This window comes from Nyctereutes procyonoides, unplaced genomic scaffold (assembly GCF_905146905.1).
Source record: "Nyctereutes procyonoides isolate TBG_1078 unplaced genomic scaffold, NYPRO_anot_genome, whole genome shotgun sequence".
Taxonomy (NCBI): domain Eukaryota; kingdom Metazoa; phylum Chordata; class Mammalia; order Carnivora; family Canidae; genus Nyctereutes; species Nyctereutes procyonoides.
The window spans coordinates 40,205,159-40,222,938 of NW_026575044.1; the positions used below are offsets into that span (position 1 = coordinate 40,205,159).

General features: G+C 43.9%; 1 protein-coding gene across 1 annotated transcript in view; it reads right to left on the minus strand.

Annotated features, from left to right (window-relative positions):
- Positions 1–17,780, minus strand: part of COLEC12 (collectin subfamily member 12) — a 181,560-nt gene that overhangs the window by 20,427 nt on the left and 143,353 nt on the right. Inside the window, exons 4-6 of the mRNA XM_055324621.1 lie at positions 13,240–13,338; positions 11,483–12,529; positions 795–1,292 (exon numbers count right to left, since the gene is read on the minus strand). Coding sequence (XP_055180596.1) covers positions 795–1,292; positions 11,483–12,529; positions 13,240–13,338 — 1,644 coding nt within the window. The remainder of the gene's footprint in view (positions 1–794; positions 1,293–11,482; positions 12,530–13,239; positions 13,339–17,780) is intronic.

Sequence of the window (17,780 nt, forward strand, 5' to 3'; positions counted from 1 at the left end):
AGTAGTTAAAACTACACAGCCTGGAAAATTAGTGGCGCTGGGCCTCAGTTCCCCTGCGTCTGGATTAGTCTTTAACAATGACAGAAGTTAACAGAAACAACCACCAAAGGCAGAGCAGATACAGATGTTCCACATCAGCCTGGAGTCATCTGGAACCAATCAATGACTGGATGGGAGAACCCAGAACCCAAAGTGAGCTTGTGGGATAATGGAGATGACCAGAGTCGTGCTTCAGGAAATCAAGTGGAATTGGGTGTGAGTCAAAGGAGAGAAAAATAGGCTTGGTTGCTAACCAAACACTGAGGGTTTTTCAAGTCATTAAAATTTAATAATCGAATTTAGTAATTATAAAAAAAAATAGAAGCACTGTAAGACTCTCAAAAACAATGAAATCTGGGCTTTAGTAACAGAAAGTTCCATCTACATGGTTACAGAGGGCCGTTTATCCCCAGGTGAAGGGCATAAAATGAGGACAAGACTGGTTGGGGGTAGCCGGCCTCAGACTTTCATGAAGGACATGTCTGGGGATGCATCTGTCCCCCAAGGGCCTGACTCAGCTAAATAAACAAGTGCTGGGAAGCGTGATGGCGTTTAGAGAGAAACACGTGTGCCTGAGTGACACTGCCTGGCACAGCAGCCTGTGAGCAGCAGGGCCACGTGCCTGCCCACATGGTGCCTTCAATGCCAAGTAAAGTGGGGCGGGGGCTGTGGGGGGCTGTGGGGGGCTGTGGGTGGCTGGCCACAGGCGCACACAATGCCCCTGACCCCAGGGGTGAGGGAAGTCTCGTGCTTACCGTTGGCCTCGGGTGCGGAGGTCGGCTCGTCCTGCAGGGCCAGGGGCATCGCTGCCCCTGAGGGGCCTGAGGGGCCTGGGGGCCCAGGGGGTCCCTTCGGGCCCGGCATGCCCGGCACCCCAGGCAGGCCCGGCAGCCCCCGTGGTCCAGGAACTCCTGGCTCTCCCACGGTGCCCTGCAGTCCCTGGAAGCCAGGAGGGCCCTGAGGGCCGGGGAGGCCGTCCTTGCCAGGGGGCCCAGGGGGCCCTGGGTCTCCACTGGGGCCCTGGGGCCCGGGCTTCCCAGGGGATCCACGGGAGCCTTTGGGGCCCTGCAAGCCTTTGGAACCTTTGCCGCCACGCTCTCCGGGGGGGCCGACTGGCCCAATTGGGCCCCTCTCTCCAGCCGGGCCAGGAGGACCAGGCTCCCCCTTCTCTCCTTTCTGTCCTTTGTTGCCAGTGGGACCAGGTGGTCCCTGCTGTCCTCTATCACCTTTTGGACCCCTGGGGCCAGGAGGACCTAAAATATAAGAAAATGTAAATGGCATGAATGTGAAATCCATTGTGAATGGCAGTAAAGAATTTATCTTCTTATAGAATCTCCAATAAAAAAAGAAAATTCTAGACATACAAAATATATACATTAAGGAATGCTGCTTCTTTCACCATACTATTGTTGACAGTATTTTTTTTTTTAAACAAAAAGGTTTCTTTACTGAGCTTACCCTTTCTGCTCCAAGCATTTAGAATATATCTGAATGGCACACAACCCTCTGGTAGCCACTGATGTTTCAGGGGGAGACACCTCCTCACGCCGACACCGCAACAGTGTCTCACACCATTAACCTGGGCTCCCTAGTCCTCTGGCACCATCCCAGCAGAAAAACCGTGCAGGCTGGGTTGGGGGATTCCCTCCTACTTGCTTCCTCTTTTCATTAATTTGACAAATACTTATTAACAACCTGTTATGTGGCAAGCACTGGACAAGAAGCTGTGGGATAAAAAGTTGAATGAAAATGCCATCAACTGTTGAGAGGCACCATCCTGCTGATTCCTTTGCCCCACCATCAAGTGTGGCCTCTTCTCTGTCACATCACTCTGGCCCTCCTGTCTCCTTCATGGTGCTGTGGGGATGCTGCCATCCTTGGGGCTGAGCCTCCCTCACCTGTGGACTAGCTCAGAGGGTCTTTGAGGGAAAGAGCTCTACAGGCTGGGCCGAGAAGAGGGCCATTTCCCCCAGTCTGTAGTCTAATAATGCAAACAGGAAGGTGGGCGAGAGAAAAAAATTGGTGATCATCAATTGTGCAGGTAAGAAAAAAAATGACACTGTTTTATTCCCAAAGGAAGAAGGCAAATATCTGCTCACCCCTTATCATCCTAGAGAAGCCCACATAACCTGGGATGTAAGTTCTCAGGGGCAACAGGGAACTGCACACAAATACACAACCAACTCCTTTATAGAATGAACAAGTTCTCGAGGTACTTTCACGTACATTATGTCACCTGACCCTCATCTGTGACATTTTATTCCCAGAGTACATTTGGGGACATGTAGAGCCAGAGATGCCAAGCTGCTTCAACACCAGCTCCTCAAGACAGATCTACCCAGGAGAATGAGACATGGACAGTCATAGTCTAGTTGGTGGAGCTGGGACAGGAACTCTGGTGTTCTTATGCTGAAATGACTATACCTAGGACACTGTTCTCAATTATTCTATTCTCCAGAATTTTTAAGTCTCTGAAATCCCACTGTCCTACATGAGTAAGTGAAAGAGATCCATATTCGTTCTTTCCAAAGAATGAAAAGCCTTTCAGGCTGGGGTGGGCAGAAGTGCTGGGGAGGTAAGTGTAGGTGGGCTTCTCACCCTGTGTTTTTCTTCTTCCCCTTGCCCCACTCCTCCCCCACCAGCTAGTCAGGACAGAACAGTGAAGCAGGCCTTCCTGCCTCAATTGGGAGATCTCTCTGCTGCAATCCCCCATTCTAGGCCTTGCTAGATGTCCACTGTACCTTCACACTATCCATGGACCCCACTAGCCCACTCATCTCTGTTCTCCCTTAGCAAGACCCTTGGCTCTAGACTCGGCTTTCCTTATTTAAGACTACCCATGGTGTCACCCTTGGATTTACTGGCAGACCTTCTACTCAGCTATTCAAGAGTTGATGCTAATAGTTAGGACTAGTCTCAACATGTCCTTTCTAGGGTTATCTGTTCCATAAGTGAGAGACTTGAGAAGACTTTGTGATGAAGAATTTTCTCTTTGAACCCAACTCACTGACTTAGCCCCCCCAACTCCTGGCTCTTCCCTATCATCAGATCTCCTGGTCCTTCTCTCCATCTCATAGTTGGATGGTCCATTTTCTCTGGAATGTCCTGCCAGCACTTGCACCCTGGCATGTCTAAAACTGATCTTACCCTCTTTATTGTTATGCCCTTCACCACATCATCACAACCATCTCTTCCTTCTATCACTCATCATGACCCAGTGTGGGTGTTGTCTTGATAGATTTTTACAATAACCTCTTAACTGCTCTTCCTACCTTTGATTCCTCTCCATTGTGCTCGCTTCGGCAGCACATATACTAAAATTGATTCCTCTCCATTCATTCCACTCTGCATCCTTCCCACATATGTCTTCCTTACCCATCACTCTGATCTCCACTGGCTCTAGAATATCCAGCCCCCACTACTTGGGCATCAGTATTAAATCAAGGCTTTCATGACCTGGTCTAGCACGTATTTATTCCAACCTCCTCTGTGCTTCTGCAGATCTCTTCTCTTAGAATTTCCTCCCCATATCCATCTGGAAAACTCTGGTCCACCTACCAGGCAAACCTGGTAACCTCCCAGTTTTTCCTTTCTCTAATCTTTTAGTAATGTTTATTCTTTGAGGGCACTTCCCCAATGAGCAGCTAGCAGTACCTAGTGCAATTGTCTTTATTCAGTGTTTATCAAATCAATGTGCGTTGCAGATCCAAAGACTTAGTGCACTAATGCCAACATTTTGGGCCCCAGGAGAGACCAGAAGGGAGACATTTCTAAGGAACAGTGGCCTGGTTGGTGTCCCTCACTTTATTCTAAGAAGTACAGCTCCACTCAATCTATGTATCAGGATGACCCTGGTTGCTGCTATGGAATGATCCTGGGGAGATCTTTCTTGACTACTCACATTTAAGAATTGATCCAGTGGTCTCTTCATTTGCAATCGGAGGTTTTTGGTTTTGTTTTTTCTTTTTAAACTGGGGAAGCTCATTAAATGTGTTAGTAAAGATAGGGAAGGCGGATTTTCACTGCTAAATCTATCTCCTGTAAAAAAGTATCTTAGTTTTTTTGTGTCGTTGAGGAGCAGTGTCCTAGAGATAAATAGTGAGGAAGGTGGCGTATGCATTCCTCCATAATGGATGTAGCATTAGTGGAACAATACTGACAACAGGCCAAAACAGCCACCACTAAATTCTAATTTAGTTAGAATAGCAGCAAAAATAAAAGTAGCTTTTCTTCTCACCTATTTCTGTTTTATGTTCTATGGTTAGCCTTAAGAAATCCAAATAATGAAGAAGGTCTTTCGGGAAATTCAAGTGCTTTAGAGATTCTTTATCCTTATTCTCTTTAAGGGGTTTTGCCAATAATCAATATTTCTCAATTGCTCCCTACTGAGTTTGGTATGTAATTGCACGTCATGGGAAATGAGTTTACCTGTGCCCATGGAATACTGACTGTTTAGGTGCTTGTCTTCCTGATGTGACAGACCAATGTGACAGAGAGTTCTATTTCTTCCAGAACACCTTCTTATGGTTTCTTCCTTCTTTTCTTTTCTTTTCTTTTCTTTTCTTTTCTTTTCTTTTCTTTTCTTTTCTTTTTTTCTTTTCTTTCTTTTCTTCTTTCTCTTTTCTTTCTTTCTTCTTTCTTTCTTTCTTTCTTTCTTTCTTTCTTTCTTTCTTTCTTTCTTTCTCTCTCTTCCCTCCTTCTTTCCTTGCTTCCTTTCTTTCTTTTCTTTCCTTCCTTCCTTCCTTCCTTCCTTCCTTCCTTCCTTCCCTTCCCTTCCCTTCCCTTCCTTCCTTCCTTCAGATTTAATTTATTTATTAATGAGAGAGAGAGAGAGAGAGAGAGAGAGAGAGAGAGAGAGGCGGAGACACAGGCAGAGGGAGGAGCAGGCTCCATGCAGGGAGACCTATACAGACTCGATCCCAGGACTCTGGGATTATGCCCTGAGCTGAAGGCAGATGCTCAACCGCTGAGCCATCTGGGCGCACCACCTTTCTCTGGTTTCCAACAGAACTCCAGAGACACACAACTCTCTCTTCCTCTCCTGATATGAATCCAAGACTTCCCTTACCTAGGATGATAGCTTTTCATTAATCTTCTATCTTTCTGGGGCTGGTAGTTTATGGTATTCAGCTATCTCCCTCTAAACTGAAGTGCTTCTCAAATGTCTCCATTCACTCCACATAGAAATTGTGACTTATTTTAAGAACAGCACCAAACATGGATCCCACAGTCAGTGCAAAATATCAGGAGGTGCTAACTTCCAGATCTTGGGAAGGAAAGGGAAAGATATCAAGAGAAGATGCAATTTTTTGCCTTGATAAAGGTAAAAAATCTTACTTGTGATGTATTTTCCAGCAGGATGAGCATAAAAACTGAATTTTTTTTACATGAAGCACAACATCCATTACAAGTTATTTCTCTCTTAAATAAGATAAAGTTTAATACTCCATGACTGTGGATAAACTCCTGGCAAGCAGAGTGTTCTTGATTTCTTCATCCATTGCTGCCTCGGCCTTGGGAAAACCATCACAGTGCTAGAGCAGGAAGCTAGCCTGCCAATGCTGGGCTAAATAAAAATGTACACTATGTGTCCCATGTGTAAGAGGAGTCATTCGGATATGTAAGTATTTAGTAAGACCATACTTTGCTCATTAAGACTTAGAAATTTCCTACTTACTTCTTTTTAAAAATTACTGAGGAAAAAAAGCTAAAACCACTTTAAAAGCCAGTACTGGACACCCATAAAAAATAGATTATTAATGCCAGGGGTATATCTTCCTCTAGGACTTGGGACTCAAGCATTGCTTATTAGCATCTGGATGATCACAGACTTTTAGGTCTTACTTGACTCTTTCATTGGGCAGCTGCTGAACTGAAAATAAAATGAAGACATGCCACCCCTAGTATCTTAAAACCAAACAGATAAATGACACGAGAGTAGTTACAAGCTCGTGCAGTAGCAGCTTGTCTTCAGAGTTGAGAATGTGGTCATGCTACATGTGGAGGCACATGTGATGGCCCATTCAGAAGCAAATCTGAGAGCTGCTTTCACGGCCAAGCTAGTGGCTCCCTGGCTCTAGGTTCTGAAAATGCCAGGATACCCACAGTGCTGGTCAAGCCATCACAACCTCCAGAAATGTCTAAATATGACTTAAACCAGGACTGTAAGCAGCCTGTGTTTCACTGCCAGCAAAACCACCTCCCTGTGTCCCCCACCTTCCAGAACAGGGAGCCTGAAACACCTGAATCCTCTAACAAGCAGTGTAAAGAGCACAGATGACTTTAAAGTCACTGTGCTGTTTCTGCTTTGGAAACCAAACTGCAGGCCTTGGGGAGGACCCAGCCTTGTGTCCTCCCCTTAAGTTTCCAATTTATTTGCCAACAAAACAGAAAGTAGAGAAAACTTTAATTCTTACTGCCATCCAAAATTTTGGAGACTTGATTTTAGAACTCAAGTGGTAAGGTTGGAAGATAGAGAAAACTAGAAATATAATCAGAGATATCTTTGCTTCTCATTTAAAAAATCTCCCAAACTAACCAAACATTTCTTAAACACCTACATTATGAAAAAGTCATTCTGTTTCACTGAGGTACTTTGAAAGCACTTGTTTTACCAAGGAAATTTAAAGATATTATTCAGCAATCATTTTGAAAAATAATTTGATTCTTGACCTCATGTTTAAGACTGCCTTCTGGAAAGCCACAGAAGCTCCTCCTCCACAAATATACCCTTGTCCACAGGGTATATTTAAACCACCACTTCTTACCAACTAGCCACACTTTGCTTCTATGCCTTTAAATGCCTGCTCTCAAGGGTCCTCAGATGAGCAGACTTGTTTGAGGAAGCGTGGCAAGAGTGGGTGGGGTTGGCAATGAGAGAAACTGAGGCCTCAGCCCTGATCCTTTCAGCCTTCCTAGGTGTCTGTCAAGATCCAGCTCAAATGTCAATCTCTTACTGAAACCTCTATGGGTTGTTCTCCTGAAAATAAACTCTTCCACATTTCAACCTCCCAAACAGGCCATCTGTTCTCTTTTATCATCACACAGCAGCAGGGTGTCATGTGGAAGCATGGTTTTGGGAACTAGAAAGATCCCAGTTTAGGACTGACATTTACTAGCCCCTTGACCTTGGGTAAGTTACTCAGGCTCTCTGTGCCACGGTTCCCATCCCTGCAAATGGGGAATGCTGGTAATTCCGACCTTGAAGAGATGTAACAATGAAAGCAGACAATTCAGCCACATGCTCAGCAGCAGGACTGGCATATTGCAGACAATGGACTGAAAAAGGAGTTGAAGCTAGCTGTCAGCAGCATCCGAGTCTGATTCCCCTCCAGGGCTCGCAGCAGGCTGCCAGCAGGAAGTACTTGTAGACCCAAATCCGCGCTGACCCCCTTCTGTACAATTTTATTCCTTGGGCATATGAAGCTGCTGTTTTTCACTGTGGTGTAGTGGCTGGGGCTGCAGCAGAGGGGAAATCTTGGGTAGGCACTGAACTTACACTTGGGTATGAATATTATTAGCCAACTGCCTGCTGGCACCACTCGAAGAGCTGTATTTACATTATCTCATTAAGTTCACCTAACTCTAAAAGGTAGACACGGATGAGGAACGTGGTGTTTGTGTCCAGGTCTGTCCCATTCCAGAGCTCTTGTTCTTACCCACTAAATCTGATGCCTCTCTGAGAAGAGCAGAGGAGGGGAACCCTCTGATTGTCCTAGGAGGGTGTAACTTACATTCTCTGCAGCTTACGGAGGAACACCTCAGGGTGAACTTCCCACCCAAAGTGCCTTATGAGGTATGAAGTCCTCCATGTACATAATGAGCATAAAAATATTTACATTATTTGTAACAAAAAAGGAAGGCTTTCTTAAGGTTATTTTGGTTTATGGATATAGAGCTAACTGTTGCTGGGAATCACCATGGGGTTTAACGTCTGTTTCCACATTATGTAGCTTCGTGCAAGCAGACACTTCAGCTTCTACTTCCCAGCGAGGCCACGTCTCCTGGGCCTGAGCTGCCCTGTAAACCCAAGGGCTCACGACGAGCGAGGCCAAAGGATTTCCCAGGAAGCATCAGAGCATTCTGATCCTTGCGGAGGCAAGGCCAGCATAATCCAAAGTGCATCCAATCCTGCTCCATCCTGCTTTGTCCCATGGCTCCCTCATCCTCAGGGAGGAGAGCTGCTTGGAGGGAAAGAGGAAAGGCAGGGGAGAAGGGCACCGGGGAAATGGAGCTCTGCCCCCAGGCTCTGACTGTTCTGGAGGAGGCCGAACACGCGGAACAGAAAGGGGGCTGCCTGGTTGACTTGAGAAGTTTCCAAGGTCAACTCACAAAAAGTGCCAGTAATGAAAAGACCAAGGATAAAAGTAATATGGAAAGGTGAATGAGAAAAGGAAAATACCATTCAGAAGCCAGGATCTCTGGGGTTTTAGAAACAGCGAGTCAGAAACCTCCTTCTAAGAGACATGTTCCAATTAATACGTCTGAACGGGCCTCTCTTCCTGCACCTCCTCTGTCTGTCCCTCCACCTACCTGCTCAAGCTAAAAACCGAGGACATGGCCTGCTCCTGTCTCCCTCCCCCTCTGCTGCTAATCCACCTGTCAGCCTCGTCCAGCCGCATACACCGGCCCCGGCCTTGCATCCACACCCCTGCACCCAGCACCCTTACCACATAGTCCCTTGTGGCTGCTCCTCTGGGTTTAGGACACTTTGGGTCGGAAACACCTGAGCACCGACCAGGGTCAAGAACAGGTTGGTGTGAACTCTGAGTATGCACAGCCCGCTGCACCTGCAGATTCCTCCCGTCGGCCGAGCACGGCTACAGGAAGCCGGACAGGCCTGCCCTGCAGTCTCCCTGCAATGCTCCTCCTGAATGAGGACACCCTTTCTCTCATCTCCAAGTCGCCCACAAGTGGCCCATAGCCCCTCATTGGACTCCTGTCCCCACACCTAGAATGACCTTTCGAAAATATAAATCAGATCACGTTACCACCGTGCTTAAAACCTCTCTTATCGCCCTTCGAATGAAACCCAGCTCCCCACCCTCACAGACTCCTTCAGGGGCACTGAGGACTGGAAAGGGGGTAGGCACTTTAAGTGATTATAGACAGGGTTAACAGCATGGGCTTTGGTATGTCCTTCATTTTGAACATTAAATTTTTACTGATTATTATTTTTATTGATATAATCAAAGATCACATTAGATTCATGGACAGACACAATAACTTGCTTACAGTCAACTGAAACCGCCATGCATTCATGCATACACTCTCCCATCAACATTTGTCTGGTCTTCTCCACCTATAAGCAGGATTTTACGTGTACTTCCTATTTCCTTCATTTTTCTGGCATCTCTTTACTATTCTAGTTTCTCTGGGTCATACTGGGTTGATTTATCATCCACGGGCTAGTATATATATAGTTTCATGTCACACAAAGTATTGGATTATCAGGTCGTCCATATCCACATGCTAGTCACTGACAAAGCTGTTGAACAGGCCCCTGTCGCCTGCCATCCAGACCTGCTGCCAGCCCCACAGGGTCTCCTCAACTACCATCCTTTATACTCATTCTGTGGTAGACACAACCTAGGGCTGCTCCCAATGACTCACACCTTGTGTCATCCCTTCCCCTTCAGTGTGGAACCTGTGAGTTGCTTCTAGCCAACAGAACATGGCAAAGGTGATGGGATGTCACCCCCCTGACTTACATTAGATGAGATTACATTACATAACGCTTTCTCAGCAGACTAGAGTGAGTGACTCCCTTGCCGGCTTTGAAGAAGCTGCAGTGCTGTCAGATGGGCACATGGCAAGGCTCTCTAGGCCAATAGCTCCCTTCACCCCAAAAAACACCAGCAACTTCAATCTCACATTTGCAAGGACATGAATTCTGTCAAGCACCTGAGAGAGGGTAGAAATGGATCTTTCCCCAGTCAATCCTCTGATGAAACCTCAGCCCCTTGATGACACTCTACCCTGGGGTAAAGACTTTGAGCAGAGGACCCAAGCCTTGCCCAGACACCTGATCTACAGATACTATGAGATAAGAAATGGGTGTTGTCCTAAGCTGCAGAGTTTGTAATTTGTTACACAGCACAGAAAACCAATATAACCAATAAATCCACCTAACTGTGCTGTAATCCAGGACCTATTTTCTCCATCTTGTTCTTAACAGCATCAGTGACAAATGCCTTGGTAAAATCCAGATATGCTATTTTTCATTCTCCTAATTTAAAAATCTAGTAGCTCTGTTAATGTGCAGAAATAAGATTAGGTTCACCTGCCTTTTTCATTCTGATGTTTTCTGTTTTCCTGAAAGCTCACAAATTATCCTCTTAACAACTTCTTCTCAGGCTTGAAGACAAATTCCCCACTGTACACAGTGTGTCTATACATCTATACCCTCTTTCTGAAAATCAGGATTAGTTTGCTTATAGGAAGTCTCCTGATACTCTAAAATTCTCTCAATTTAAGCTACCTGAGGGCAAAGACCATCTGGGTTTCTCTGCATACCCCAGAGTGCTTAGCACAGCATCTTTCACATAGTACTTTCAATTTAAAACCTGTGAAAATAGTTTATGACTGAAAAATACTATTCATATATGGGTGCCACAAATCTTCAGGAGGAGACTTAATTTGAGCCAAGAATTTTCAGTTTACATGGATGTCTTGGATTAGAGTAAAACTCAGATTATATGCAAATCACATTTTTTCCCTCCTCTCTGGCCTTATGGTTACAGTGATGGCCAACCATCCATCTGCTCATGACACTTAGAAATAGGAATTTCTGTGACCTACACAAATTAATCTTGCTTTCAAAGGAGCCCGATTTATAAGGACATTGAAAGAGCAAGGCATCGAGAAAGTCCAAATTCAATAAATATTTAACGAACTGTCTTTGAACACTGTCCGCAAATTCATAGTTAAAACTCTTTCAAGATGTGGAGCTTAACCTCCTTGACCGTTGAGTGTGGGTTGGACTTAATGACTTCTTTTTAAAGAACAGAATATGGGAATATGGTGGAAGTGATGGTATGTGACTTCTGAGGCCAGGTCATAAAAGGCACATGGCTTTTTCTTGTGCTTTCTTTTGGCTCACCTGGTCTGGAGTAAGCCAGCTGCCATATTGTGAGAACACTCAAGCAATTTCACATTTCAAGGAACTTCAGCCTCTTGCCAACAGCCATGTGAATGAGTCATCTTGGAAGCAGGTCCACAGCCCCATTTAAGGCTTCAAGATGACTGCAGCCCTGGCCAATATCTTGACACAACCTTACAAGAGATACTGGGCCAGAATCACCCAGCAAAGCCACTCCTGAATTCTTGATCCACAGAAACCATGAGATAGCAAGTGTTTATGGTTTTTAGTTGCCAATTTCTAGAGTAATTTGTTATATAGCAATCAATAACTAACAGGAATAAATTCAGAATTTTCACTTACCTTGTAGTATTGTAAAGTTCTTGATAAGCTGACCATGCTTGGAGTCAACCAGCTTCATTTCTTCCATAATCACTGATAAGTTGGCTACTTCAGTGTCTAACCTTGACCTCATCATATCTTGTTGCATCCTGAGAGAAACAGAATCCAAACGGATGTTGGCCAGTGTGTTATTCAAGGAGGTCAGATCATCTGTGTGTTTGGTCAGTGTATCTGTGCAAGTGGTCCTGACTTCATTCAGGTTGCTGGTCAGCGTCCGCAGGTAGTGGGCTGTGTAACTGATATTGCTAATGATGTTCACGATATCTGTCTCAAAGAGCTGGAAGCGTTCCTCCAACTGGCTGAACTTGATGGCTGTTCTATTCTCCGCATCCTTGTGTACGTCCTGCAGGTCTTTCAGGTTCTGCTCATTGGCTTGTGAGGCTGTGGTGATATTGTCCATCTGACCTGTGAATGAATTGAGCTGGCTATTCATATCCTCTAGGGTGTCATTGTTAGCTTTGGCCAAAGCAGAGTTATTGGCAGCCAGCGTCTGTAAGCTTTGCACTTTCTCCTTCAGCCAATCAGTGTCCTTCTTGGCTTGAAGGAAAACCTGTTGCAGATTTTGGAAATCATTCTTGATTCGCTGGATAGCCTGGCTCGTGTCATCCACAGACCGCTGCAGATTAGTGATGAGGTTCCTCTGCTGCACCTGGGTCAGGTTTAGGTTGTTGAGGTTCATAATGACCACGTTATGAGAGTACATTTGGCTCTGCAGGTTGCCCTGCAGCACGCTGGTGTCTTGTTGCAGGTTTGTGACATAGCCGTTATACGCCTGGAGGGTCTTGTTTACAGTGGTGATGAGGAAAGAGTTATTCTCCAAAGTTTCTTTCAGTTGACTTTGCCTGTCCACCAGTGCATCTCCACTTGCCTGTAGCTTCTCCAGAGTATCTTTGTTCTTGCTGGTTTTCTCTGTAATCTCACGAAGCTGCTGGCGAAGATCCAGTATGTCTGATCTGAAGGTAGAGAGTTCTGAGTTGGTGCTCATAGCTTTCTTCCCAGTTTGGTCCCCTGGAATAAGACATATTTGTTACTTAGACTGGTGGTATAGAAAAATGTTCAGGTGAGGTCAAAGAATCCCAAAGAGACTTAACTAGTATGCAGTATATTTCAGACATAAAACTTGAGGTATCTGCAGAGTGCTCTGCATTAGTAAAACCTACGTATCTATTAAAACCAGGTCCTGGGAAATTGGGAAAGGTAACTTTGTAAGCACTTTTCTCAAAGAAGGAGGGGGATTTTTACTAGTTCTAGAGCACTAGGCAGGGTGTCAAGAGGAAATAACATACTATTTATTAAATTCACTATGATTTCCTTCCTTAAAAAGTGGAAACAAAATCAAAGGATAGAAATAAGCTGGAATCTTTTAATTTTTTAAAATTAATTTCTATAACTCTTCTATGCAGTTTAGAATATTTCCAATAGGAACTTACTGACCATTTTATAAAAGAGCTTTTATTAAAGTGCATCAGTGGTCCTGTTTGATCAGGACTGGTCTTCAGATTTTAATTGGCACATAGAGTGGTTTTGGGGGGAAGAATTCAACTCCAAAATTGCTCCTTGACTTTAAAATGTAGAAGTCTTTAAATCATGAGGAAAGACTCAACACACAACACAAAAATTTAACATCCTTTTGGGTGAATGTGAATTTATAGCGATATCCTTCTAAATAGCTGTGGTCATTTAACATGCAATTAGAGTTCATTTTTGTTGCAGATTACCTAATTTTTTCAGGTCACTTTCCACTGCTGTAAGCTTGTCATCGTAGGTTTGGCGAGATGTCTCCATGCCACCTGTAACATTGTCCATTTTTTCTACAACTAAGATTTGGAAATTAAGGATTAGTACACACACCTGCTCATATTTTATTTTTGTTTCAACAAAAGACCAATTCATTACAGAACAAAGGAAATGGATTGAAACAAAGAGTATAAATGAACTCAAACATGTGGAGAAAGCCATTCTTTTAGAAAAATAACTTACTTGTCACAAAACTCAATTGTAGGTTACTTGGTTGAGAATTGTATGCTTTTAACTGTTCCTATGATTCTGTATTGCCTTGGATGTTTTAGACATTGTCTGGAGTTAAGTTTTATTTTTATGTATTGTATAAGCCCTCAATCTGTATTATTTTCTAAAGTAATTTTCATAGATGAAGGTATATAACACTGTGATCACTTACAAAATTTTATCACTCATCAGAGTCCCTACCATTCCTGGAAGGTGGTACACAGTTGCCTCAAAGGAGAGTCTGTAGTAAAGAACACCTAGCTTACTTCTATAAACAGTCTTGGTAGAAGGGACAGAAAGTCAAGAGTGCTTGCCACTCTCTTTCATAAGGTCTGAAAAGTCTACTACTCCTTAGTGACAAGTGAATCGGTAGTTTGTCATTTCCCAAGAAAATGCCTACATGGGTTTCCAAACAATTATTCATGAAGAAGAATTTTTTTAGCATTTTTCTGGTTGCACATAAGGAAAGAGTCAGATACAGTGTTAAATAAAATCTGATATTTGTTCTTAGAAGGCAGTAATTCTAAGTAAGGTTGTGAATACAAGTTTCTTTCTAAAATATCATCTCTTAAGAGTATATTTCTCCAGAAGTTACTCCTGTGAGATCCAATCTCTAGCAGCTTGAGATGAAGTCTGTCTTGGTATCAATGGCTTTTTGAAAAGAATGTCTTTATATGTATTTTTTGAAGCATGAATATATTTTGAATATTAATCATGAAGTAATGGAGCCAGTTTATTTTTATTTATCAAGTGGTCCACCCATGCATGATTGTCTGAGAAGATTCTCCAGGCTCCTATCAGGAAGCAGAAGTATGCTCCCATGTGTCTGTATGACCCAAAGTGAACCAGCCCAGTGGCTCCTAGCACTTTCCTTGGAGAAGTTTGTCATGCTCTCCCTCAGTCTTCTAGAGTGCCTATAATGAAATGTGCACATTGCACCGAATGCTCTTTCTCATCCAAGCCCTTCTATGTGTTCTTCCACCTAGAATGTTCTTCCCCGGACCCTTCACCAAGTTATGACCTATTTGCTTTTTTAAGATGCAGCTCATCACTTTCTGTGGGAAATCTTTGCTGCAGTGCATCTTGCAGAATCCTCGTGGCAGTCCTTTCTCTGCTATAGGACTCACTTCACTGTGTGGTCCTGGCTTGTTTACTATTAGATCCTTTAAAGCAGGAAAATTTGCATTTAATTTTATCTCCAGCTCTTAGTGTGTGGCACTTAGTAGGTGTTCAACACATATTTGCTTGTTACACTATTTATTCAAATAGATGAGAGTCTAGCTACTGAGGCCTGTGAAAAACTGGTTGAGCTAGAGGTCATACAGACAGAGAAACCAGCCCCTCCCCTGCCTGCTGACGCCTCAGCACTGGCAAGGAGTACAACATCCAGCTAACTGCTGACTGCTTTTTTTTTTTTTAAGTAACTATATAGACAAGAGAGGTATAGTTATAATAATCTATACCTTAGGATTGTTAGATAGGCATGCATGTCTGTAAATCCCCAGAAACTCTGAAGAACACAATGTTTCATCTGCATTTCAGCAAAGTTAAACTTTAAGAAAAGTATAAAGTATAAAATGTTTATGAGTTAAGATTCAGTTTTGATCCTCAAATCAAAACACATGCCTCAGTCTGTCCTCAAACCACACACAGGATTTTAAGTCCTGCCCTTTTTTTTCCCGGAAGCCAAAGAAATTTCTAAATATGCTGACAGGCAGTCATTTTCTACCCTCTCTAATTTTCCTTCCATTTTAGTTTTAAAAAACACTGAACTGTCATGGGCAGAGAATTCAGGCTTGCGTAAAGGAAATAACTATATTTGTCAAAAGCAAAACGAAAACCTGTTGGGTTTCTCTTTGGTGCAGCAAGAAAGCTATCTGCCCTGGCCACAGTGCTAATGAACTGGTTACGTGCACTCAGGCATGCGTGTCTGTATTTAAAAATAGGATCTGAGTATAAAGCTGCAAACTTCAGGGCTGCAAAGCCAGGAGCTTGCTGTTGCATAAAAATCCGAGGCTGATGGGACATCTAGAACAAACACTTGCTGTAAGAGTACACCTCGTTTTTGTTGGTTTTTACTCTTATCTCTTAACCAGATTAAGTTGTCAATCAGGAAAATAGAGGCAGAGTCATCCTCCCTTACCCTTGAAGACAAATGTAAAACAGAAGAGCTCCGAGCACCCTGTTTTCTCATGGGCTCCCCCTTTATTAGAAACTTCTTGACAGAGAATTTTTCTCCAGACTACCACTGCTTCGGATATCACACTTAAAGAGCTGACCCTCTTTGAGTACCCAAGGCCTAATCCTCTAGGATAAGCTGACACTAGTACCTTTTTTTTTTTTTAAAGATTCATTCATTCATTCATTGAGACACGGAGAGAGAGACACAGGCAGAGGAAGAAGCAGACTCCCCACGGACAGCCCAATGCAGGACTCGATCCTGAGACCCCAGGATCACGTCCTGAGCCAAAGGCAGATGCTCAACTGCTGAGCCATCCAGGCATCCCAATATCTTTTTCTATAAAAGCATTCTGGTACCATCCCTTGGCCTGGGCCATTAGCCTCCTTCTCCCTTGTCATTATTCCATTCATCCTTTGGGGTCCTCTCCAATCTCACCACCCCAATGTGCACATCAGAGCCTGCTGATCCAAGCCTTCCCTGACGATTGGATTTCATACCACACCAATAATAACAGTAATAGCAACAGCCTCTAATTTATCGAGTGCCTACCGCCTACTCTTTGAGAGGTGCACTGCACCATCACTGCTGTTAATCCTTACAACTGCTATTTTCCGGATGAAGAAACTGAGGCTCAGTGATGTTCAGTAACTTGCCCAGAGTTACACAGCTTGTATATGACTAAATGAGATACCAGGCCAGGTGATCTAATTCCAAAATGAATGCTTTCTCTATAATTCCACTCTGCCTCTTATTTAGTATTTCTTTTTCCTAAATAGGGTTACCGCCCACAGGAGACATAGCTCATGGTCCAGGCTCTGAGCTCAAGGAACAAGAGCATGGCAAAGAGCCCCTGCCTGGTGCTCACAAGTGTCTGTCCCAGACTGACTGTGGTCCTGAGAGGCAATCATGCCCCTGCAGTGGTACCTGGGACTTCCGGGGGTACCAACTGTACTCCCCTGGAATGCAAGAAAGACATTTCTACCTTGTGCACTATTTCAGGTTTCATTACAAGAATACAGAATATCTGCTGGCAGGTTGTTACCCTGGCTTCTAACAGTAGCCACCTCATGTGATTTGTGCACATCTGGAAAGCCTGCTGATCCAGCTGTCACTGCTACTTTAGCAGAGCTTAGCAGCAAGGTAGACATTCTAGGACTAGGAATGTTGAGTTAAAGGAGATTGTTCTTGAGAAAGATTCAGATTTCTGTCCTTCCTCTTTATCCTAATTCCCTTAAGATGGATGTCTGCTGGACAGGACAGCGGAGTATGATTTTCCCAGTTCAGGGAATCTTCTGAAGGAAACATGACCCACTGAACTTAAGAGTTGGCTTCTGCCATTGAAACTCCATGACTGAGGATAAAAAAAAACCCAACCCAGAACATCCCCCAAGCTGGAACTGTCCAAGAACATGGTTTCTGTAAAGGAGCTGATGAGCCTCGTGGTCACGGCTACTGTATAGACCTGTGTGGGTGACTTAGCAGTTCCCTGCCTTGTGCAGCAAATTCTCTAGAAGGAACTTCAGTTATATCCTAATTCATAGTTGTGTAAGTGACATAAAAGGAGAAGTAAAAAACTGTAGTGAGAAGAACAGTATGGAGTGCTTTTGCCAACTCTGATATACAAAGCAGTTTCTATTTTATTTCCTAACTTCTCCTTCAGAGAATTATCTTCTCTCATTGAATATTCTTTTTCTTCCTTTCTTTTTTGAAATGGAGAGTTTCTCTAGACTTCAAAGGGGGATGTGGGAAAGGAGACCTAGGTCTTATCTTTCTGCCTCTTACAGTGTGAGGTCACCAGAATCTTATCAGCAAGAAAGAATCACTGTACAAGTAAAGAGAAAACACATCTGGAAAATATCCACATTTTAGTTCATTAAGACTCTGTTTGGAAACCAAAACTGCATGCTGTATTATATTTGTCAGGAGACGCCTGAGGGGTGGGGGCCCTTGCAGGAGGTAAAAGGGGCAAGACTGTCATCTCGCGTCCATTTGTACTTGCTCCCAGTGTCTCCCTGCTTCATCTTGCACAGATTACACCCACAGAGCAGGCCATGCCAATCTTTAGGATTT